The sequence below is a fragment of the Schistocerca cancellata genome, chromosome 9, assembly GCF_023864275.1.
Source record: "Schistocerca cancellata isolate TAMUIC-IGC-003103 chromosome 9, iqSchCanc2.1, whole genome shotgun sequence".
NCBI lineage: Eukaryota > Metazoa > Arthropoda > Insecta > Orthoptera > Acrididae > Schistocerca > Schistocerca cancellata.
Genome location: NC_064634.1, coordinates 478,355,018 through 478,379,906, shown reverse-complemented (window position 1 = coordinate 478,379,906; position 24,889 = coordinate 478,355,018). Strand labels below are relative to the sequence as shown.

The 24,889-nt window shown below is 40.3% G+C and overlaps 1 protein-coding gene across 4 annotated transcripts in view; it reads left to right on the top strand.

The window, feature by feature from the left end:
- Positions 1-24,889, top strand: part of LOC126100531 (copper-transporting ATPase 1) — a 589,098-nt gene that overhangs the window by 375,009 nt on the left and 189,200 nt on the right. For all 4 annotated transcript variants that reach the window (XM_049911146.1, XM_049911149.1, XM_049911147.1 and 1 more), the window contains 4 exons: positions 5,528-5,670; positions 10,439-10,642; positions 11,600-11,749; positions 17,480-17,550. In XM_049911146.1, coding sequence (XP_049767103.1) covers positions 5,528-5,670; positions 10,439-10,642; positions 11,600-11,749; positions 17,480-17,550 — 568 coding nt within the window. The remainder of the gene's footprint in view (positions 1-5,527; positions 5,671-10,438; positions 10,643-11,599; positions 11,750-17,479; positions 17,551-24,889) is intronic.

Here is a 24,889-nt window from a genome sequence, read left to right as displayed (position 1 = left end):
TTGCATCATCAAAATCCAACCATTTTGTTGTAGTGCACAATTAAAATCATTTTGCTCTAATATTGTGGCATGGTCAGATTGAAGTGACTGCTGTGGCGATATGTGCATAGAAGTTTTTTCTTTAAAAAGAGTTGCTAGTCCCACCAGAAGTGCTGTAGATAAAAACATACTGGAACCTGTGAAGTCTAAACTGTATCTGTTCTGCCCAAAACCCAATACTGATTTGTGAGCATTGCATATCTTTTATGTTAGTATTAAAGCACTGACCGTCCTTAGTTATGACTGTAAGATTACAACTAATAGGCAGGTGTAAGTGCATGCATGTGCAGATGTTATTCTGTATTGAAAGTTTGTCTTGCAAATTTTAAAGTAGATAAGATGATTGGAGATTTTGTCGTTACTTACTTGCAGATAGTAAAAACGGACCTTAAAAAAATCTCATGTTGAAAAGCAGAATAACTTGCTGATATCATAAGGAGGTGCCACTTCATTATAGGAGAAAAAAAGGCAAACACTGTATAACCTTTTCAAATTATATGAAATGTTCAGCGAGTACATTGGAACAACACACACACAGCAGGGTGAAACAAAAGTAAAATTAGTGGTACATGAGGTTACAAAAAAATTGTACAGGGCCATACTAAATCCAAAGAAGAGTGTTTTTAATTTGGAGACTCATTATGTCATCTAGGTAGATCAACATGCATTCATGTTTAATTGGAGTTTACTGTCATCTGTGCCCATCAATGATATAACAATTTCTGTGTTTTTGTGTTCTGCCCATTCCTTATTGAAGCTATTCATATTTTCGCAAGAGTACATGATTGGTATAAATTATGACAGTGTGCTTATTGAAATTTGTTCAGTTTTGGTTCATTTTAGTTATTGCATGTTCAATTGACAACAATATTGTGATCTCTTGCTATGATTAAAGATGTATCAGTTACTTTAAAATATCATCTCTCTCTCTCTCTCTCTCTCTCTCTCTCCCCTCTTTCCCCCCCCCTCTCCCTCCCCCTCCCCCCCCCCCCCCCCCTGCTTCACTAGGTAAGTAGTCAAAGAATGTTATGGCAGAACACCTCACTCTTTTCTGCACCACACAAAGAGTGTTGGCTAGTATATTAGTGTAAGCAATTTTTTGTTCTAGTGCTATACAAGTGTGATCAAAAAGTAACAGGAATTTTTTAGTTTCACGGGCTTTATACATCAGATAAAAATAGTTGGTATACTTTTCCCCATGTATGTTTGCATATTCAGCTGTTCTGAATATGAATATGAATGTGAACTATCGAAAACTTATACACATTTTTGAGTGCTCGGTGAATTTTTACTTTCAAGAAAGATGTATCAGAGAATTTTCATTAAATTGTGCTTAAAAAATGGAATAAAGTGCAGTACCAAATTCAAAATATTAACTGTGGCTTTTGGTGAATCTTCTATGAGTAAGATAAGAGTTTATGAGTGGTATAAACATTTCGAAGAGGGTCAAGATGATGTCAACCATGCTGGATTCCCTAGCACATCAATTACTGATGTGAGTGAAGAAGTAACAGAATGATGTAAGCGTACCTTTTGGCTTGTGCCAGCCAAATTTTTTGGTGTTTTATATATGAAATGTGTAGCAGCAAAGGTTGTTCCGAAACCACTGACTCTTCAACAAAATGGTGACATGCAGGTACTGCCAGGGAATTACTGAATGAAGTTGACAATTATCCAGTACTTCTGAAGAAGGTTGTAATGGGTAGGAAAACAGGGGTATAGGGGTATGACATTGAAATAAAGGCCCAATGTAGTATGTTGCTAGTAGGTATCAAGGTTGCAGGGAGTGAAAGGACCAAGCCCACAGAGGGTTCCCAACAGCAAGCTATATTTACCAGGCATCAAAACAACCAACACTGGTAATAGCACAGCAACACAGTGATATCACAACTTACTGTTTATTCAAATCATACTTAAAGTAAAAAATCCAGAAAACTTCTGCAAAGCAACAAATGTAACATTTAAGAATACGTATTTTAATTTAACACAAATGGCAGTGACTTCCTTCAATAAAAGAAGTTTTTCAAAAAACTTATGCTTTTGCTTTTGGTAAAACTTAGTTGCAAAATATAGCTCCTTTTTTAAGTGTGTTTTAAGAAAAGACTTTAGAGATATTTTACTGGTTCAGTGCAAATACTTGAGACAAAATTATTTGACAGGAGACTGGACCTGGCGGCTCCAAAAGGATTTGAAATCTTTGAATAGTTTAAAACACTAAATACATTATTTACAAGCTACATTTTTAAATCAGAAAAAGTTCCTTATAGGTAGAATACTTGTATCAATTACAGTACTGCTCAAACTTAGCAGCCTTCCATGCCCGTAGACCCACATACACTCCTGGAAATGGAAAAAAGAACACATTGACACCGGTGTGTCAGACCCACCATACTTGCTCCGGACACTGCGAGAGGGCTGTACAAGCAATGATCACACGCATGGCACAGCGGACACACCAGGAACCGCGGTGTTGGCCGTCGAATGGCGCTAGCTGCGCAGCATTTGAGGGAGGGCGTATAGTGGGCATGCGGGAGGCCGGGTGGACGTACCGCCGAATTGCTCAACACGTGGGGCGTGAGGTCTCCACAGTACATCGATGTTGTCGCCAGTGGTCGGCGGAAGGTGCACATGCCCGTCGACCTGGGACCGGACCGCAGCGACGCACGGATGCACGCCAAGACCGTAGGATCCTACGCAGTGCCGTAGGGGACCGCACTGCCACTTCCCAGCAAATTAGGGACACTGTTGCTCCTGGGGTATCGGCGAGGACCATTCGCAACCGTCTCCATGAAGCTGGGCTACGGTCCCGCACAGGGTTAGGCCGTCTTCCGCTCACGCCCCAACATCGTGCAGCCCGCCTCCAGTGGTGTCGCGACAGGCGTGAATGGAGGGATGAATGGAGACGTGTCGTCTTCAGCGATGAGAGTCGCTTCTGCCTTGGCGCCAATGATGGTCGTATGCGTGTTTGGTGCCGTGCAGGTGAGCGCCACAATCAGGACTGCATACGACCGAGGCACACAGGGCCAACACCCGGCATCATGGTGTGGGGAGCGATCTCCTACACTGGCCGTACACCACTGGTGATCGTCGAGGGGACACTGAATAGTGCACGGTACATCCAAACCTCATCGAACCCATCGTTCTACCATTCCTAGACCAGCAAGGGAACTTGCTGTTCCAACAGGACAATGCACGTCCGCATGTATCCCGTGCCACCCAACGTGCTCTAGAAGGTGTAAGTCAACTACCCTGGCCAGCAAGATCTCCGGATCTGTCCCCCATTGAGCATGTTTGGGACTGGATGAAGCGTCGTCTCACGCGGTCTGCACGTCCAGCACGAACGCTGGTCCAACTGAGGCGCCAGGTGGAAATGGCATGGCAAGCCGTTCCACAGGACTACATCCAGCATCTCTACGATCGTCTCCATGGGAGAACAGCAGCCTGCATTGCTGCGAAAGGTGGATATACACTGTACTAGTGCCGACATTGTGCATGCTCTGTTGCCTGTGTCTATGTGCCTGTGGTTCTGTCAGTGTGATCATGTGATGTATCTGACCCCAGGAATGTGTCAATAAAGTTTCCCCTTCCTGGGACAATGAATTCACGGTGTTCTTATTTCAATTTCCAGGAGTGTAGTTATAAAACAAGAAGTTCATTCTATAACACACCAAACAAACTATTTCAGAAAATGGCCCATTTTACACCAACTGAGAAGCAGAAAATTGCAATATTTTATGCATGTAAGACATTTTCTTTGCAACGTTAACCATCAAATAATTGAAGTAAGAGGCTTATTGAAATACTCCAACAGTGTGCAAAGCAATAAAAAGCACAGCTCATTATAGGGTTAAGATAAAATTATGCCTTTAAAATTAAAACTAAAATGGCATTGCATAATTTAAGCTGCTTGCACAGAATTAAGCAGAGGTAACCAGTATGTAATAAGGTACTGCAAGAGCAACCGTTACCAGTAATTTGACTGACTCACAACTAAGATTACACAAGCTGGTATTCAGTACAACATACATCAAACAACACAACAGACTTTACCACAGTCGCACTTATAGATTCTGCCAGGAACTGGGCTCTAAATAAACTGATATTACTTCAGAAAAATTGACCGGGCACAAGCTCTATACAGTTTGAACAATTTGCACAGCTTTTGTAAATTAGGCACAGTATATTATGCAATAGGCAGAGGTAGTACTTGTAAGCAAAATGGCACCTACAGGGCAAGGAATTCCCACACACAAGATGTGGCAGCACATTTGAGGTACCACAGATCAACATCAAAGTGGTAAAGGGCCACCCAACATTTAATCATAAGAGAACAATCCCTAATGAGAAAGCAGCTTACCCAGCAGAATTAACACAGCTGAAGGTGGCAGCGGCAGACAGAGGTCTTGGCACACTGATAGGATGCAGATGGTTGTATTGAGATCTCTGCACAGCTACACTGTCCTCCAGACGTAGCAAGGCCCCAGTTCTGCTGAAGTATCACGCACGTCGTCCACTCACGAGTGTTGCTTCAGTACTCAGCCAAAACAATCTCCGGTCTCACACAGCCCACCACTGACCACAACATGACAAGTACTGCAATGATGATCACCGATAGGGATTTTGCCCTCTCTTGGTAACCAGCGTAACTTCCTTCGTGTCTCACTGCTGCACTGACTCTCCTTCAAATCGTTCCATGTGCACCTAAATAGGCAATTGCAACCAATCACACTGCAGCAAAGTGTGGACACAAGAAAGAGCTGACACACTAACCACTCGAGAGATAAGTTATGGCTCACAGTTGTTCCAATGGAAACTGCCTGGAGAGACAAGACCAAATAAATTCTAAAAGTTTGATCAAATATAAAGGTTTTTCCCACTGTTTTCTTTTATTGCGAGGGGATAATGCATCTCGAGTTCCTGCCTTATGTTTGTAGGTCAATAGGGAATACTACCTAGAAGTTAAAGAAAATCATCAGAAATGCGGCAAAACCATTTGCGAAAATTACATCACAATAATACTCCCACTCACACCTCAGTGCTTGTTCATCATTTTTTGGCAAAAACAAAATCAATATGTGGTTTTGGAAACTGAGTCATCAGACATGGCCTCCTGTAACTTCTTTCCAGTCTCAAGGCTGAAGAGAACCATGAAAGGACTTCAATCTGCCATCATTGATGAGAGGAAAACAGAATCACTGAAGGAGTAGAATACCATAATGAAAAGTGAACTCCAGAAGTGCTTCCAAGATTGGAAAAAGTACTGGCATCAGGATATTACATCTCAGGGTGACAAAGTTGATGTTGATGATTAATAAATAAAGATTCTTTAAGAAAAACACACATTCCTGTTACTTTTTGATCACACCTTGTATGTATCAATTTTACTGTTGCTTTCATGCTGTAATTGATTGATTGTTGACAACAAACTTCGAAAAGCAATTAGCTGAGCATTTGTTTCAGTATCTATAACCTAAGTTACAACTTCCAGGTATTTTAGTGGCAATGGTGAGTGTCGCAGATGAGGTCAAACCTGAGGCACACTTAGCAGTATTTACCCTGAAGAAGATGGGACTCGAGGTGATCCTCTTAACAGGCGACAACCGTCAGACAGCTGTTTCTATTGCAAGACAGGTGAGTCTGCCAAATCATTAAGATTTTTGTCCATGATGTGAGTACAAAAATTTGAGAGACAACAGATGATGTTAAAGGTATCTGTTGCACGACTACAAATTAATGATCAGTTGTTCTACATTGTAATTACTACACAAGCAAAAATATTTATCTACCTATTTTTCACAATTTTGAGTTTATGACTTATGTTTCAGGGTACTAGTCTATTTTGTAATATTATTATTTGAAAGATGTTACTCTTGTCATCTGGTGCACTTGAAAGCAAAAACATTTAACTGCTAATTCAAAACTATGCCAACATCTTAAATATATAACAAAGAAATTTAATACATCATGGCAGATCAGAACTGTGTGCCAGACTGAGACTCAGATCTGAAACATTTACCTTTTGCTGGTAAGTGCTCTACTGACTGAGCTATCCGAGCGTGACTCACAATGCGTCCTCACAACTTTACCTTTGCCACTTCCTCATCTCCTACCCTCCGAATGTCATAGATGTTCTCCCACATATCCTTCAGGACTACCACTCTGGAAAGAAAGAATATTTTGGAGACATGGCTTAGCCACAGTATTGGGGGGAGTCTTTCCAGAATGAACTATCTCTTTGCAAAGGTGTGTGTTGGTTTGTAACTTCCTGGCACATGAAAACTCAACAGCCTTGACTCACTGTTGTTACTAAGATTACCCAACTGTCAAAACTGTGTAGTTAGGATTAGTTTAAGTTCATCCAGGGCCCATATTCAACTATATGTACTCAATAGTTTTTAAATTGTGAACTGACAGATACTATGCCTTTTCAGTTTTGAACCATTATCCAACCAACGTAATAAATGTTTTAATGTGTCATTTCCTGGCTGTACTTGGGTGCTCTTCCTGTGGCTGTTGTACATACCACAGCAGGTACCAGGGAGAGGAGAATTTTTACTCAAAAGTTGGTAGTTAGTTAAGAAGAAAACCTTGTTTCTAAGTGTAGTTGCATGAGTAGGACTAAAATCATGTGTTCACTAATGTTAACACTAAATGTTTGTGTGTAAACTAATTTCGTCCACATTATTTCAGTAAAACAACCATTGTAACATCTAACTAACTAATTAACCAACAAACTGACTAGGCAGGCTTAAAGTTCCTGTGATTTCTGATGATGGCTGATATTTTCCACTATGTGTTGGAAAGCAACTTCTGTATCCTACTGGCAAGCAGCACATTACAGCAAGTGCTGGTAGTGTTAATAGGAAATGGTAATGGAAGTGTCTACTGCTGTATCCTACACCCAGTCTGCCAACAATACAGATAATTGCCGCAGGCTGCTGAAGCATGGTCCTACTGACACTGCGTTATCCAGGTATCAACAGTAACAATGTGGGCCTGACGATGCTGCTTCATCGAGGAACATACGTGACAATCCAGGACAACAACAGCAATCTGTTGTTGTCATCCACGCAGTGGCCAGAGGCAACTCCACGGCTAGTAGACACTGTATTCACTGCCGGAAGGAGGCGTGAGGATTGTGACACTACTCAAGTGCCAGATGACATCCTTGCAAGTAGGCCACACCGCATTTATGCCAATGTGTGGCCATAGCCAGTCAGTTTGATCTCGGCTCCTGAACCAGCATGTGCAGTTTGACCTATGCTACCAAATCAGAACCATTACAGCCACTAACTCTGGACTAAGTTCCAGCCTGCAATCCAGGATCACTTTTGCTATCCTGTCCTCCAGATCAGCTAACTGATCAATCATGAGCCTTTATGTCACTGATCTGTTGCTTCTGAGGACTCTGGCCTCTGAGACTCCCCCTCCTGAGTTGCCAGCCTTTGACTCGTCGACCATAGTCTCTGAGGTCTCTGAGCTTCAGACTTGGTGTAGAACTATGATACACATCAGTTCAGCCCATGGCCCATTTGCACGTAGACATTGGACTGTGACACACAGTGATTGTATGGTGAATACCAGACAGCACTTCAACTTATGTCCTGTTCGCATGTAGACGTAGGACTACAGTTCATAGTGATTGTGTTTCCATCACTGACACCTAACTGTCATTGAGTAGCTATCTGACAGTAGTAGTGCAGACTATCTTCAGAAGTTTTTGTTGTGCTTTTTCAGTGACTAACTCTATGGCAGCCTTTGTGGCTATTGCAGTGTCTGTATTTAGGCCATGTCTAACATAGCGTAAAGTGTCACAGGCTACTTGGGAGTTTGTTATTTCTACATGACTGTGGTCTGGTCACTTCACCTCCATTCTCATCTTGAGGCCGATTAGCTGAAAGGCCTAAATGTTATATCAATGTTGTGGAGTGTCTCTAGAGCTCGCGATATTGGGTGTGCACCGGCAGTACTTGTTGGCTCAATGTGCTGGGCAGTGGGCCCTGCAGAGTGGAGTAGATGTTTCAAAGTATAATATTGAGTTAGTGATCCTTTGTGTTAAACCAAGTTACTTAATTTCATGTCTCTACAAAAAAATTTAAAAACATATTGTAATAATATTGCAAAGGTGTGTTATGGCATAAAGCATGCTCTCATAAATGCTGAAGAGAACAGTAGTTTTAATTCACATCACTTGCAGCTATTTTAGCATTGTCACAAGTCTGAAGAAGTTTATTCAGCTTGCTTTTTATAAATACTGAGTCTCTTCGTAATAAAATTGAAATAAAATTCTTGGACCATTATTTGCTTATACATTGCAGACAGACACTGAAGAAAATTGCTCTTTGTCTTGTTGTCTCTAAGTGGAAAGACAAAGGTAAAAACTCCCAGGATTTTATCATCACTTGTATTACTGACAAACAGTATGGGCAGATCTTAAGTGCTGCAGGAACAGACTTGTACGGTCTGCTTGAAAACTAATCATAATATATCGCAAGCCCTTTCACACACTAAAATGTGCTTTATCATCAACTTGGACCGGGGCAGAACAAAATTTTGAGACACAATCCACAGGACTATGGCAAGCAGCAAAACATTGTGACAGATGGTTTGGAAAAGCTTGATGTCTACTGAGTTACTTGTGGAAGCTGGGAACCACACTCTGCAATATTTGACAGGAAATAGTGAGCACGCTGGCATATATGAATGGGTGAAACCTTAAAGCATACGTGAAAACTTTACCCAAATGATTTGAACCATGGTAAATGAACATGCTGTAAAGGCACACTGTGGCTGAAGTTAAAACTGGTGCCATTAACAGACTTTTGACAGTCAATTTATACTCGTCTTTGTTACAGATTACAATATGATGACCTTTTTATAATCCAAGTAATTTCACACGAAGTTTCTTGCTACATATTTCTTGATGTCTTAACCAAAAAAATTGCAAAAATTTATTGCGCTCTCTTCTCACTTCACACTATTTAAATTTTTTCTTGTTTACTAAGTGTTTTAACAATGGACAATGACCAAGCGAGGTGGTGCAGTGGTTAGCACACTGGACTCACATTTGGGAGGATGACGGTTTGATCCCACATCCGGCAATTCTGATTTAGGTTTTCTGTAATTTCCCTAAATCGCTCAAGGCAAATGCCGGGATGGTTCCTTTGAAAGGGCATGGCTGACTTCCTTCCCCATCCTTCCTTAAGCTGATGAGACCGATGACCTCACTGTTTGGTCTTCTCCCCCAAACAACCCAACCCAACTGGACCATGAGAATTTGAGCATTAATTAGTATGTTCATTCTTCCACTAAATAAGACTTCCACAAATCTGGATCCTTTTTAGAAAAAGGCACGAGTTAAATGACAATAACAGTACTTTGCTTTTATATGCTTTTATATTGACTGACTTTATTAATGGCTTCATTTGTTGAATAATGAAACAAAATTTACAGAGATATAATAAAAATTTGAAAATTACCAGTGCAAAACGAAAAGGCAATACAGGTATTCAAGAGTGAACTACAAATATGAAACCTATATATGTGCTGATCTGTATATTAGTTGTGTGTAGTGTATTCACCAATACTACACAACACTGGCAGCTAAGTTACAAATTCCACCATCATAGAATAGGCTTGTAACCTGAAACATAGGCCAAGTAAAATTTAAAAAAAATTGTGAAACATAGCCAAAAAGACTGTTTTCTTGTCTAAAAGTTGTAGTTTTATTTGTCCATTTAAACGTAATTTTATTTGTTGCTACAGCTGTTCATGAGGAAGTTAATCATCTTGACTGAAACTTTTATTTATGTGGGATGCACATTGAACAGATTAAAACTCATGGACTTGGACACAGATAAATTTAAATTTACTAGTAATGCTCAGATTTAGTGTGTTCCTATATTAAAGGAAATTAATGATGACAGTAGAAAGTTTGTTATAAATAATTAATAGTTTATTTTTTATCATTTTGCATTTTGAATGAAGTGTTGTCTAATCAGGACTTTACATATTACACAAACTATTTTATGCTCGGGGCAACCACAACTGTTGAAAGGCATTATGTTAGGAAGAACTCCGCTTACGGCTGGTAAAATTGTTGTTTATTAAAACATGACCAGTTTCACAGTTTTAAAGCTCATCATCAGGTGAACTATGTTAAAAGATCATAGGCATATGCATCACTCCTAGTCTCAATAGTAAATTTTGACTAGGAGTGATAGGTATGCCTGTGATCTTCTAACATTGTTCACCTGATGGTGCGGCTTTAGCTGCGAAACTAGTCAAGTTTTAATGAACAACAATTTTACCAGCTGTAAGCGGAGTTCTTCCTAATATCATACTTTAGATACTTTATTCATGTGCTTCTTTATATGCAAAAGCAAATCTTGAATTCCAGGTGGGAATCGGAAGAGTCTTTGCAGAAGTACTGCCATCACACAAAGTGGCAAAGATCCAGCGCTTGCAAGAGAGTGGCGCACGTGTTGCCATGGTGGGTGACGGTGTCAATGACTCCCCAGCACTCGCTCAGTCAGATGTCGGCATTGCCATTGCCTCAGGGACAGATGTAGCTGTTGCAGCAGCAGATGTTGTTTTGATGAGGGTAAGACTCATTGACATTTAGACTCCACAAAGATGTTTTGGTGTCCAATCCATCAGTAAATAAACATAGAGCTAACTTAAAAGTTAATAAGTAAACAGAAAAATGTTCTCATTATTTTTGGTTTGTTTTTGTTTCTCTTCTCTTCTTAAGGAAACAAAAGAATGAGTGAGAATTGATGCCCTCTTGGAAAAAGAAAAATGTTTGACAGTAATTTTTCTTTGTGGGATGTGTGGGAGGACAGATTACAAAGTTTGTCTGTTGCCTAGTTTTACATGTGATTTAGAAATGATCAACAGTATCTAAATACTCAGATCGTTACATATATGTTGTGATGTTCCCACTGTTAGAAAGTCTACTAATATTCCTGGTGCATGACTCGTGTGACTAGTGAAACTGGTAGCAGACAGTGAGTGCTATCCAGAGTGCATGCAAGCCATGTGAGGCAGATTATTGCTTATGAATGCCTGTTGTTCATAGTAGTCATTGTCTTACATTATTCTGCTTATCAAGTAGTAGTTTATAGGACAAGTTCATACATCTCTATCTTCAGTAATTTTACTATTACACATTTTTGTAAGTCCATTGTGGTACCCTTAAGAAATAACTATTCCACTGGACAGAACACACACATCTCAAAATTCCTTTTATTTGTAATAAGATTTACATTTTAAATCTATTACACTATGTATTCTTGATTGTGGCATTGATCTTTTACTAGAAAGTTAACTCTGTTTTCCATGCAGTCTGTTCAGTGTATGCATTAATGTGCATACTCATTTGTATGTGCTGCTGTGCTCAGTTTAACTGAAAAGTGACAAAACAACATGACCAAAGACAATGCAATATCCACTGCTAAAATACTAACAGTATTGCTTCCAAATTGTGTTACACTAAATGTGACTATTTGTATTATTTCTTGGGAACAAAACAATGAATTATATTCTCTAAAATTTTCAGAACGACTTGCTCGATGTGATCGGGTGCCTCGATCTGTCACGAAGAACAGTTCGCAGGATACGACTAAATTTTGTATTCGCCAGTATGTACAATCTCTTGGGGATTCCTATAGCTGCTGGTGTGTTCAGCCCATTTGGCTTCAGCCTGCAGGTATGTATGCAGTAGAAAATAAATGCTGTTTTCTCAGGCTGTGGTACTGAATTAAAAGAAAGACAGAGTGCTAATCAGTAATATATTAGTTAAAAGAGAACACAGTTCCTTACCATATTCACTGCCAGGCCATTAGGTCATACCCTTCCATTACAAATTAGTTTCGTAAGAGTTCATAGGATTTCCTGCAATGCTAGCTAAGATATGTCTCTTTCTCTTAGTGTAGCACGTCAAGTGTCACGTACGTGTATATTATGCTGTGTGGATAACTACAATTTGTGCTCATGCAGTGGAGTGATGCATTTGTGTTGTAGATGATTATAGAAATGAAGGCAAGTAAGAGAGTGACCCAGTCTATCCTTGAGCTGTTGTAATCAGTTGGTGACTTGCTTCTTCTTCTTCTTCTTGTATGATTTGCATACACCTCTTGTCACTCAGCACCATCCAGATCTTGAATGTCTTAATCAGCTACTTCAGCAGGGCTATAACTGTGTAAAATCATGCCCTGAAATGTGGCCTGTCCTGTATGAGATTTTGCCCACCACACACAGAATATCCTTTTGTCATCCTCTACATCTCCGCATTATCTTTGTCAGACAGTATGCACCTTGTGTATCCATTTCGTACCCTAGGCCTCCTACCCCTGTGACTGCCCCCCACTATAAGACTTGCCCCATACACTCTCCTACCACCACTTATACCAGTCCTGTAACTGGGAAAATATATGCTAGGGTGGGAGAGCAATCTGTGAAATGATGCATGTCGTGTACCAGCTTTTAGATACACAACGTTTGGCCTTCTACATCAGCATGACCGTCGCCATATTATCCAATGAGATGAACTGGCGTAGGCAGAGGGTGTATGCTGACAATAGACAATATCCTGTTGCAGACTGTACTCTATAACATGTCCTTGCTTCTCACCTCCCACCAGCCCTTAAGTTATGTTAGTTTTTTCAGCCTCGGCATTTATTCCCAGTAGCTATCCCTTTCTTCACTGTCTTTTGGTTTTCTGTAGCTACACCTCACCAGTCCTCTTCCTTCATCCCTGCTCCTCCCCCTTCAATCCTTCTGCCAGGAAGAGGAGCCACTGCCTCCTAAAGCTTGTAAATTTCGGTACTTTTATTTATCTCTCCCATTACATTATATTGACACCAAATCTGGCAGACAACTTCTCATACTTGATTCATTTCGTCCTTTCTAGGTCTGCTGAAGTGATTATACTGTCACATACATAAATGAATAGGAAGACTGGACATTTTCCTACACTGTCTACAAAGACACCTGGATTTGAATTTGGGGGTTACAATTCAGTCGGTGTTACGGTTGCATTCAACTTGGCAAACAGCTGTTGACCAGCTCGGTGCAGCTCATATATGGTTTTCTAAGTTTCATGAATCATCACCAGATTTCAAAGTCTGGAGCATGTCACGTGTCTTCTCGACTATATGTTTATCACTATCTTTTTCTGCATCTTTCACATTGTTTAAGACTTTGACAAGTTAGTCAACTATTCTGTGAATATTTGTGTGTCAACCTCACCACTGAAAAATGCAGTGGTGATATCCAGTTATGGGACATGCAAGTCAAATTTGACTGACAAAGACATTAATTATTTGATCCTCACACTGGAGGGAATGTTTCCAAAAAGTGAGCTCCAGGCCATTGGTTGTATCCTCGTTCAACTATTCTTGCTTTTCTCCTCAGCCAGAATCCATCACTTCTGTATTTGTTCACAGAAACAATCATACAGTCCATTACCCTTTCATTTGTTGGCCTGTCTACAATGTCCCAGGTATCATTTATCACCAGTGATCTGATTTCGTCACATATGGCCTCAAACCACTCTCAGTGATCTGGCACTGACTTTTGTTACATTTGAAATGACATTAGTATCATGAATTTAAACACTGATGTATCTACACCTGACACAGATGGTTGAGCAGGTGTGTAACTTTAAGAATTAGTATCTTCATTGCATGATAAGTTACCTTTGGGATTGAATTCTTGGCTTGTAATGATCTGATGTCCATCTTCTTCAAAGCCACAGAATGTTTTGTATCTGGCAATGTCTCTGGCTACTTGTTTATATCACTATTGAAATCTCCTCATACGGAGTTCATGTTGATGCCTGCTGTTTGCTGATGATGTGGTTCATCTTCACAGAAGTCTACCTAAATTGGTTTGGCCTCAAAATTGTCTTGATCAAGGAACTTCACATCTTTTAACATATGAATCCTGTGATCTCTTGGTACCCATATAAGATTGGGTTTCAAACAGTTGGAATAGCCTTTAAGATTGTGCTTTCATTTGGCAATTTTTCCAGGATGACAACATTTTGACCAAATGTACAAAGGAAAGTGGGATAGGTCAGGTTTTCTTTTCAGCCACTTCTCATATGGGCTTCAATCAACTGACTTGAGTATCATGTAATGAGCCACATCAGTTAACAAAATGTCCTTTAATTCAGCAATGGCATTCTGTTGCTGTGCATATGGAACTGTTGGATCTTGATATATTCCTGCCACTCAGAGGATGGAGTCCATTCTTTCATTGCAGTACCCCTTACCATTGTCTGATTGAAAGTATTTAATTTTATGTCCAGTCTGATTTTCAGCTGGCTTTTGAATTCAGCAAATTTGTCTATAAATTCTTCTTTATGTTGAAGGAAATGGGCCTGACACTATCTGCTATGGCAGTCTATAAAGGTCACAAAACTTCCGGACCACCTTGAGATGTTTCTGTCATTGGACCACAAATATCACAGTAAATCAACTCCAGAGGTTCACTTAAATTCCCTTGTCATTTAGTGAAGGGAGGGGACATCCAAGTCTCCTCGGACATCCTTTGTAAATACCTATACCATCACAGTTTTCTTCTACAAAATAATTGATAGTACTTGTTACATCCTTTTCCTCCCTGATACCATAATTTCTGACCATTTTGCACCTGGGTGGCCTTGGAGACCATTTCTAAGTGTCCTTTTTAGTTGCCATCAGTCTTCTCATTGAGATTTAACTGTCCATATGTCTGATATCAGATGTTAAGAAGCTTCTAATAATAGTTGTGAAGATTTTTTTTTCCTTTCTAATCTGTTGATCTCATAAAATACTGATAATGTTGCAGTAGTGAACTTTCCATCATTTATTCTTTAATTAATTTTCTTTTCTTGTTTATCATCTTGTGTGATTTTTACTCCTAGATATTTGTACTTACCAGTCTATGTAACCATTCCCATCCCTTCTTTCAGTGTCAGATCTTGATTTGTTTGTACTGTTACCACATATTTTGTTTCACTCATGTTGGCCTGAAGTCCCCATTTTTATACTCCATTAATTTTTTGAGGTATATTCAATGTGTTCTTCCTTTTATGCTAAAAGTAGCCATCCGCAAATTATAGTAAATGTGTGTACTGTCATTTATTGGGATTCCCATGTTCTTATATTTTTTCTTCCAACTATCCAAAGTGTCCTCTGTATACATTTTACGAAAGAATGATGATGGGTACTTTAAATTCAAGTGAGAGAAAGTTATGTTTTTTTTATTTTTATTTTTATTTTTTTATTTTTTTTATTCTTGCTGTAGAATTTTTATACAGCATTTTAAGAACCAGTATTAAGTGAAGACTCTAGGACTCTACTTGTACAGTGATGACAAGGAACCCTGCTCTTGCCCAAATTCACACTTCTCCCCTCTACACCATGCTGTCTGAGGGAAAAGGGGGAGAAGAGGGGGAAAGTGCAAAAACATCACTAGCGGCATGCAGCTTTGTGCCGTCTTTAATTTTTCTCAACAACATAGATTACAAACAAAATTAATTTTTAATATTATTTAATTATTTTTGTTCTGATAAAGAGATAAAATTTATATTTATCACAAACTGTTGACATACAGCAGACACAGTTTCACAGATTATCACTCTGGTTGCCACATATTAGCGATTTATTTTGTTTCATAACCGAGAAAAGTCTTTGACACATGCATGTTCATTGAAACATTGATATCATGTTTGCAACCTCATTGTGGAGGTGTGGAAGCTCTTCCTGAGGAAAATGAGGTAGAACTCTTGGACAGTTTAATGTAAGAGAACTTGTCTTTCAAATGGGAATTATGTTGCAGATTGACCAGTTCCATCTGCAGATACACATGTGTGTTTCAAATGAAGTGACAAATGGTCTTGAAAATACTCAACATGTGTAAGATTGAGGATTCTACCAAAAATCTGGAAAGCTATTCCTGTAATCCTTGTAGTGGCACAACAGATTATTCAAAATTTGCATTATCTTTCATGCCAGTGAGCTTAGCAAAATCGACAGTGCTCATTTTCAGAAGTTTCCCTTCCACAGTGTGATTTTCTTTTTAAAAGCATCTGCTTTCTCCATGAGATCAGAAATAAGTTGCTTCTCCTCTCTTTGCAGTGTCTTACTGTGGTCAGTCTGCAGTTAATTCTACATAAAATACAAGGTCTACAATCCATTCCAGATCTTCTAATTCTCACTGTTGGTTTCCTTTTCCCTTCATAATAGCAGGTCTTAAATGAAAAACTCAGTCCAGGCATGTCCTTTCACTTAACAAATGTGATTTGCAGTAGCATACCTTGTCACCTTAAACTTCATTTAGTTTCATCAAACACTGTTGTGACTTTCAATTTAATAATATGTGTAACTCCACAAAATTTACTATTTGTACCATCAATTCCATCATGTGTTACATGCCTGGAATTAAACCCAAAGTTCTTCTTGATGTACAGAACAATGAATTCTGTACAAATTGTTTTTGTCATTTGTTATAATTTTTAACCCTCTCATTGTGAACTAAATCTCTAAATTCTTTCTGCATAAAGCTGTTTTCTAGCAAATTTGCAGTGCCCATTGATGATGTGACTACGTAATACATATTGAAGAGTTCCGTCCTTCTCCTCCAACTCCCAATCATTTTTAACGGACTGCAATCACAGATTGCTAGACTGCATCTTTTTGTGCAAACAACCACTGGACCTTTGTACATCCTTTATACCTTGAACAAATAGTGAAGAATAAACAACACTTACACCCTGATTCTACTGAACTGAAGAAAGCAGTGCCGACCAGAAGAAGCTGCACCAAATGCTGGATGAAAATCTTGCATCACAATGCAAAATGAAATGTTGTGCTACACCAAGGAAGACTGTTTAGATCTGAGATGTGCCACCAAGTGGGGCTGAGACAGACCAAGCCTCATACCACACATGGACAGCACTTGTGCACTCGTGAAGTTTTGCATGGCTTGGCTGACCCTATACTAGTGCCCTCTTTGTATCATGCCTATAGGTACCACTAAAGACAAATATACTACCAATACAGTGCACATAGAGCATTGGAGCAGTCATTTTATAAGTGGAAAAGGAAGGGGAAGGGGGACAGGGGGAGGGGGGGGGGGAGGAGGAGGAGTGGTACAGTGTGAAGCACTTCACAGTGGTTTGCAGAGTACGGATGTAGGTGTGGTTTATGGCCAACGGTTTAAGTCTTACACTGTAATGAAAAGGGTAGTTGCTACTCACCATATAGCGGAGATGCTGAGTCGCAGAAAAGCACACCAAAAAGACTGTCGGAAAGTTAGCTTTTCACCAACAAGGCCTTTGTCGAAACACACACACACACACACACACACACACACACACACACACACACACACACACACACACTTGTATGTATGTATGTATGTATTCTCTTGCATTTATTGTTTGTTGCAGCCATGGATGGCCTCTGCTGCGATGGCACTAAGCTCCGTCTCTGTTGTCGCTTCGTCGCTGCTACTAAAGCGGTAAGTGTTGCATCTTTAGTTTGTAAAATAATGAAGCCTGATTGCATGTAGTTCATTGTCTATAATAATTTAATGTGTCCCTTCTGGAATGGTAATCGCGTGCAAATTTTTTGTCGTAAAACTAATTGGAGAAGAGCCTTTATGCAACTGGAAGACAAAATGGAAGATGTAAACAAACCACTGTTTGTGCCATGAAAATGCCAAGTAGTGTGTTCAGCTGTAAGTGATGATTGTGATGTTTGATTTGAACTTCATTTATATTTTAAATCTTTTCTTGTCAATAACATTGTTACATCAGTGTTGAGCATTGTCCTTCAGTATGGCAGGATTCAATAGTGTATACATTTTCTTTGTTTCACAGAAAATTATTTAAGATTTTTCATCTGATTTGACAGCTTGCATCAGAGGGTTCACAACTTTTAGCCCATGAAGGTACCAGTTTGACTGTTACCAACCAAACCAATGTCACATACTATTTTTAAAATTGGGGTTTTGATACGTAGTTTGGAATTCCTCCTCTTCAGGTGCATAATATATGTCTTCCAACTAGATTGTTACAGTTGTAATCGGGTGCTGATTGTGAATACGTGCCTTCAATTGCAGAAAACTGTGTCATGACCAACAACAGTGATCTTCGTATCTCTCTGCATAAATAATTCTGGCAGTATGGTCCAATTACTTTAAAAAGAAAACCAGACAATCTTCCTGATAATACTACGTAACTAATAAATATGAGACAGAGTTGCTGACCAGCTGCGTACACATAAAAGTAGGAGATAGGATGTTATCCTAGCCCTCGGAGCTATTAGTTCCTTTGTCAGGGAGGAGAGAGGGACAAAGTTTGGAGGGTCAAGACTGACCTCATCTTTGCAACAGGAGGGTCCCTCCCACTCTATCCCTCTCTCCTCCTCAAGGAAGGAAGAAAGGAAGGAACTAATGACTGCAGATACTAGGATAATGATGTGAATTTTACTTTCATGTGTGGTTACTTGCAGTACTAAAGATTTTGGCTCCCGAAAGTAAATACTAGCCAGCATTTCTGTTTCATGTTTGTTGGCTTTCCAGATAGAAGTTTACTCTGATACTGAAAACAAGGTATGTAAGGTCTTGTTGATAGAGATACATTTTCACATTTGCAATACGTGTCTGTGACAAAGAGTGGCAGTTGTGGCCATCCAGATGAGTTTATCATAGAGGGAGGGAGGGAGGGAGGGAGGGAGGGAGGGAGGGAGGGAGGGAGGGAGGGAGGGGGGGTTGTGAGGGGAGGGGAAGCCAAGAGTCTAAAATTGCTATTTTTATATAAATGAGTTGATACGCTTAGACACGCCATGCCATAAGAGATAAATTTTATGGATGCCATGAAAAACATAATATCCAAGAGAGTGTGTTTGGGGGGGGGGGGGGGGGGGAGACAGTGGGTACTGAGTTAATATTAAAATTGGCTTATCCAGTTTAAGGTGGTGTGCATAACCTGGTGCAATTGGCATTTTTGATATTCGTAAGTAAAAGTGAGAAATAAACAACTGAAAATTAGTGTGCAAATGGGACCAAGCTGCAGACCTTCAGAAAGTCAGTTTAGAATGTACTGGTTGAACTATCAGTTTCAAACACACTATAACATAAGCATGTAGTATTTAATTACTGGGGGAATCTACACCTTTTGCAAAACTCCAAAGGAGAATGAAATTGGCAGGTACTATCTTATGAACAATGAAGAGGCGGGAATTCCTTTCAAATTCACAATGAAATTGCTACTTGAAGATATAATAAGGCACTTCTTTACTTTGTCAGCTAGAAGGGCTACCGCCATTTACATTAGGACAGCAGTACTTCTCTAAGGTGACGTCTATTGATTTACCCGTGACTAAGCTGCCTTTGTTATGCCATAATGAGCACTAGGCAGTCATTAGCTGAAGAGGAGAGGAGGGGGAGAATGTCAGTGAGAAAAAGTTGTGGAAATGTGTGAAATTATGTGTAAAGTTTGTTGGAAGTTGCTAAGTGATATCATTCTCAAATATTGGATGAGTGTGGTCTGGGTATCTGCTCAGCCTAAGTACATATACACAGCCTGCAGCTATAATAACTGTCTTATTGTGTTGAACCTTTCATATGAGATTATACCATGTACTGTGTGCATTATAACCGCATTTTAAATCTTTAAATTCAGCCAGTACGTATTGAAAATCAAATTTTTATTTCTCCTCGAATCTGCCAGAAGGCAACCAGCAACTGGGTTTGGGTTCTGTGTCCCAGGATAGTCACTTAGTTACATAGAATGTTATTGCAGGGGGGGGGGGGGCTTGTGATCATGACTCCCATAACATTCCCCTCCCCTCCCTTCTTCCATGCACCATCCACACACTCCCTCACCCAACTGGACACTTTTGAATTGGCACCTGTCTCATGGTACTGTCAAGACGTCTATTAGTTAGATTCTCTTAGCCAATTGCAGAGTTAAAGGAACCTTAGGTGTGATTAAAAAGTATGGGAATTTTTGTTTTTCTTAAATAATTTGTATTTATTCATCAACATCAACTTTGTACCTTCAAAGTAACCCCCTCAGATGTAATACACTTGTGCTAGCACTTTTTTCCAATCATGGAAGCACTTCTGGAACTCACTTTTCATTATGGTGTCCAGTTCCTTCAGCAATCTTGTTTCCATCTCATCAGTGGTGGGTAAACGACCACCTCTCTCGGTTCTCTTCAACCTCAGGAATAGAAAGAAATCCACGGGGCCCATGTATGGCTAATATGGGGGCTGAGGGAATGTAACGGTTTTGTGTTTTGCCAAAAAATCACGAAGAAGCATTGCAGTGTGGGGGGGGGGGGGGGATGAGCACTATCTTGATGCAATTTGCACGAGTGCTTTTGCCACAATTCTGGTCGTTTTCTTTGGATTACATCACGCAAACGAGTCGTGACTTCCAGGTAATGACTGCACGGCCATGGAAGAGGAATTGTGATACACTACCCCATTCTAGTCTAAGAAAACAGTGAGAAGAAACTTCATAGGTGATCTAGCTTGCCGAATTTTTCCACGTGTTGGCTGTACAGGCAGTTTCCTTTGGCACGATTGGGTCTTGGTTTGCACGTCATACCCTTATACCCATGTTTCGTCACCTGTTGTAATCTTCTTTAGAAGTTCTGTGTCATTGTCGACTCCATTTAGCAATTCCTGGGCCGTGTCTGCGCAACGCCGTTTTTGTTCGAAATTAAACAATTTTTGAACAAACTGTAGTGCTACGCTACACGTTTCATGTCCAAAATAACCGAAAAAAAATTGCTTGGCACTAGCCGACATAATCAGTAACCTCTCTGATGGTGATTCGGCGATTTGTCAGAACCATTTTCTTTACGTCTTCCATACTGCCGTCAATGTGCCAGGGCGTCCAGTGCGGTCGTCGCCATCAGCGTCTTCTCGACCCTCTTTCAAACGTTTAGACCACTCGTAGGCTCTTTCCTTAATCATAGTAGATAACCCAAAAGCTATAGTCAACATTTCTAACGCGGTGCTGCACTTTATTCATTTATCAAGCAAAATTTAATGGACATTCTTTGATCCATGTCTGTCGAAAATAAAAATTCGCCGAGCACTCGAAAACTCGTAGAACCTTTTCGACTGTCAACACTAAACTAAATATTCAAAACATCTGGAAACGGAAACATAGATCAGGAACACGTGTTATCAACAAGATAACGACAACTGAAAATGCGACGTATAAAGCCCTCGAAATTAAGAATTTCCCGATACATTTTGATCACACCTCGTACACCGGTACAGTCTGGAATACGTTACGGACATTTCTAGAAAAAAATAGAATGTGCCGTTGTGAATGTTCGTGCAGACCGCGCCAGCCTGACCTTGCGTTTGGTGGTTTGGCTGTGTAAATCCCGGACCTGGATGCGAGAGTTACTTGTCGTGAGAGCGCGGTTGACACCGTGCGACCGTCTCCGTGTGTGTGTGTGTGTGTGTGTGTGTGTGTGTGTCGGCCAGTTCCGGCTGTGATGAGCAGAGCCAGCCAGCTTGGTGGCTGGCGTTGCCGCCGTGTCCGCTGATTGCCAAGTGTTCACGTCGTCACAAGAAAGGCAGCTGAAGCCCCCTCTAGACGCTCAATAATAATGGACAATTTTTCCTGAGGCACAATAATATTGAACGTACAAGGGTGAGATTGAGAGGTTGCGCAATAATACTGAGAACACGAAAAACATCCGAACTATTTTGCGCTGCCTGGAAATATTGTGCCGCATGTGGGCAGTATTGACAATATCCGTGCTAGTGTCTCGAGTGCTGCAGACTGGATATCATTGTGTTCGCTGTAGTTTTGTTGTGGTGCTGAAAATGAGTTCAAAACAAGACGAAAGAGCGCTATGGTAGGACTGGCGGATACAGAAAAACCTCAAGGAGGGGGCGCTAAAGATATCTTGAGCTACCTTAACTTTTACCGTAATAAAAAATAATAAAGTCACATGCAAAGTTTAAGAAAGTTTTATTTAAACTGATTATACACATATAGAAGACAATGCCATCTTGTGATATTTAAAAAGTTACAATTGTGGTTCTCTTCCTTAAATGATGAATTCTATGCGCCTATGCTTCCTGGCAAATTGGTTAATTACATCGTTAATAGGGCAATCAATGTCAGGGTGAGTGTTCAACAGAGCTAAGCCATTAAGTCGATCCTCCTTCATTGTCATTGTACTCCGCAATGTTGAAACACTTCTTTCTACTGCAGCAATAGATGCAGGTAGACAAGCAAATATTTTGTACAGTGTGTGCAAGGTAGGCTTGTCAGATCTAGGACGAACAGACAACGCTTGCGTAACAGTTACGATCATTGAGGGCGTTTATGCTCGTTTGCTTGTATTGAAGAATCTCTGCCATTAGTCTCTTTTTAATCACAAAGAGTGATTCTTCTTCAGATAACGGTAGTTCAGTTAAGTACTGATTCAATTTATGTGCCAGATCATTACCGTTATGTTTCAGTAGTTGTGAGGGCAAAAGTACGTTGAATTTTAAGTGATAAATATTTTCTTCAGCTAAACGTCGATTCTGTTCCTTTCTAATACATTCGATAGAGGGCCTATATAGTAACAATGCTTTTTTTTAGAAATCTTCTCGAAAGTCACTATTACCGCAGACTCTCGTAACAATATTTTTACTGAGAAATTACTATGCATTACTATTATTAATACTTCACAATCAAATGATCACTGTCACTCTTAACTAATCATCACACTTGCACTTGCTACAACTCGGACTTTTTACGTATGCATTCTTCAGTCTTAATATTTTTGATTCTGAGTGTAAACTAGCTTCCTATTCGGTGAATAGTCCGTACTTATAACGCTACGTATCGATGATTCTCTGTACAAGGGAACAGTAGAATATTCGCGACTTTTCTCGAACAAAAGCCAGATAGAATAACGTATCGAGATCACTAGAATGGCCGCGACTTTTCTCGTAAGTATGTGTTAGCTATCCATGTGCCAGACAGAAACACGCGTGCTGCATAGAGAAGTACTACTACTCGATACGAAAAAAATGAACGAATAGCGTGTGGGCTGACTGGCGGGGGCGACGCGCATGGCAATGCGGTCGGCCCTGCAATTGGAAAGGGGGGGGGGGGGCGGCGGCACTGTGGTAGGAACACAATGAAATGTAGAAATAACAGCCGGCATTGTGGAGTGTTAGAACAGATGAGCGGAAAAAAAGCCAGATATGTTACATTCGAATCGTACGATTTGTTGTTGAGAAAATACGATGACATCTCTTGAAGGACGATGTTTTAAAACCATTAATGCAACACAGCTATTAATGTCCGTGTATGCATTACGTACCCAAATGTGTATTATTGCATGAAAAGGCATGTTTCCATTACTCTGTGGCCAAAAACTTCAAGATGAAACTATACTCGTAAATTTAAAGTCTTCGAAAGAATATCCAGTGGTAAGGTATTGTAGCATAACAGGTAAACGCTGACTTTTTAGTATTTGAGTCATGCCGATATGGGCAATCGCAGAAATTTATCCGACGAGGGGCATGTAAGACTAACATGGTCGTTTTCGATGTACTGAGTTGGTCAGTTTTGAGACGTATCATACCACAAGAACTAAATTTTATAGGTGGCACAAAAAAATACAATACATGCCAGAGGATGGTTATCCACTCGATACTTGTTACATGTACATTTCTTCGATACTTAAAAACAGCAAGCGATTACACAGCCATTTGCTGAAGTCATATTATTGTCTTACTGCGGTCAGCCACGTTCGGCTAAACGAGAGTTTTGGCGGGATTATAGGAACTCACTCCTGGTAGTGTATAAGAATTTTGTAACGAGTAAAATGTAAAATCACCGTACTCCAGATTCGAAAGCGGGGGGGGGGGGGGGGGGGGGGTTGCAAGTGCCTGTGCGGGGGACGCCTTTGTATGTTGATAAACATTTCCAGTAATGTATTATTGCATATAAAATTATGATGATCTTTTTTTTTTCGTTCAGTCCCAGTTATCTCGGCTAGTTTTCGTGAGCGGTGTTTGCCCCAATTTTTCATTAACCTATTTTTCTGTTGCAACGAAGATGGGCAATTATGACAGCAGCAGCGTCTTTATCGTCGATATTCCGAAATCACAGTATTACTGGGCGGTCTGTGGCAACGCCAGTAATATTGCACAATATTATTGTGCACTATTATTGACCGTCTAGGGACCGCTTTAGTCCTGCACGAACCTTGTGGTGAAAGTGGCCGCAAACGAACTGGATGCTTGACAAACGCACATGCGAGAGCGTTCACAAGTTCGTCGCGCCCCCACGCTTCTACAAGCGTCAGCTTATTCACCACAAAACGTAGAGGTCAGAGGCTGGACTTAGCAGCCTCTTTGCTTCTGTTACGCCAAAAAAAAAAAAAAAAGAGGAGGAACACGGTATGTGGAGTAAACAGTGGTTAAAGGAACGAATATATCGTTCCCGTTTTAACTTCACGATGCACATGCTAAAGCAACTGTCTCACAGTATTGCTGTTTCCCTTCTTTCTCTCCATGTACGAGGGGCGTACAGTGAGTAATGCAACGTACTTTTTTTTCTGAAAGCAGGATGGTTTTCTGAGTGCATCTGCCATTGAGCTATATGATGGAAGTCGGAAAGTGCGGCATCCGAACGGTAGGGTGGATGAGCAAGAACACTCTAGTGAAGTTTTGTGAACTCCTGTCGGGTGTTGAGCACTAGCAACAGGGACGTGCAGTCGAGCAGCGAGGTGTTTGATTGTGATCCGTCGATCACCTCGAACGAGTGTGTCCGCACGTTCAGCCGTGCAGGAGTCACGTCCGTGTGCGGCCGGCC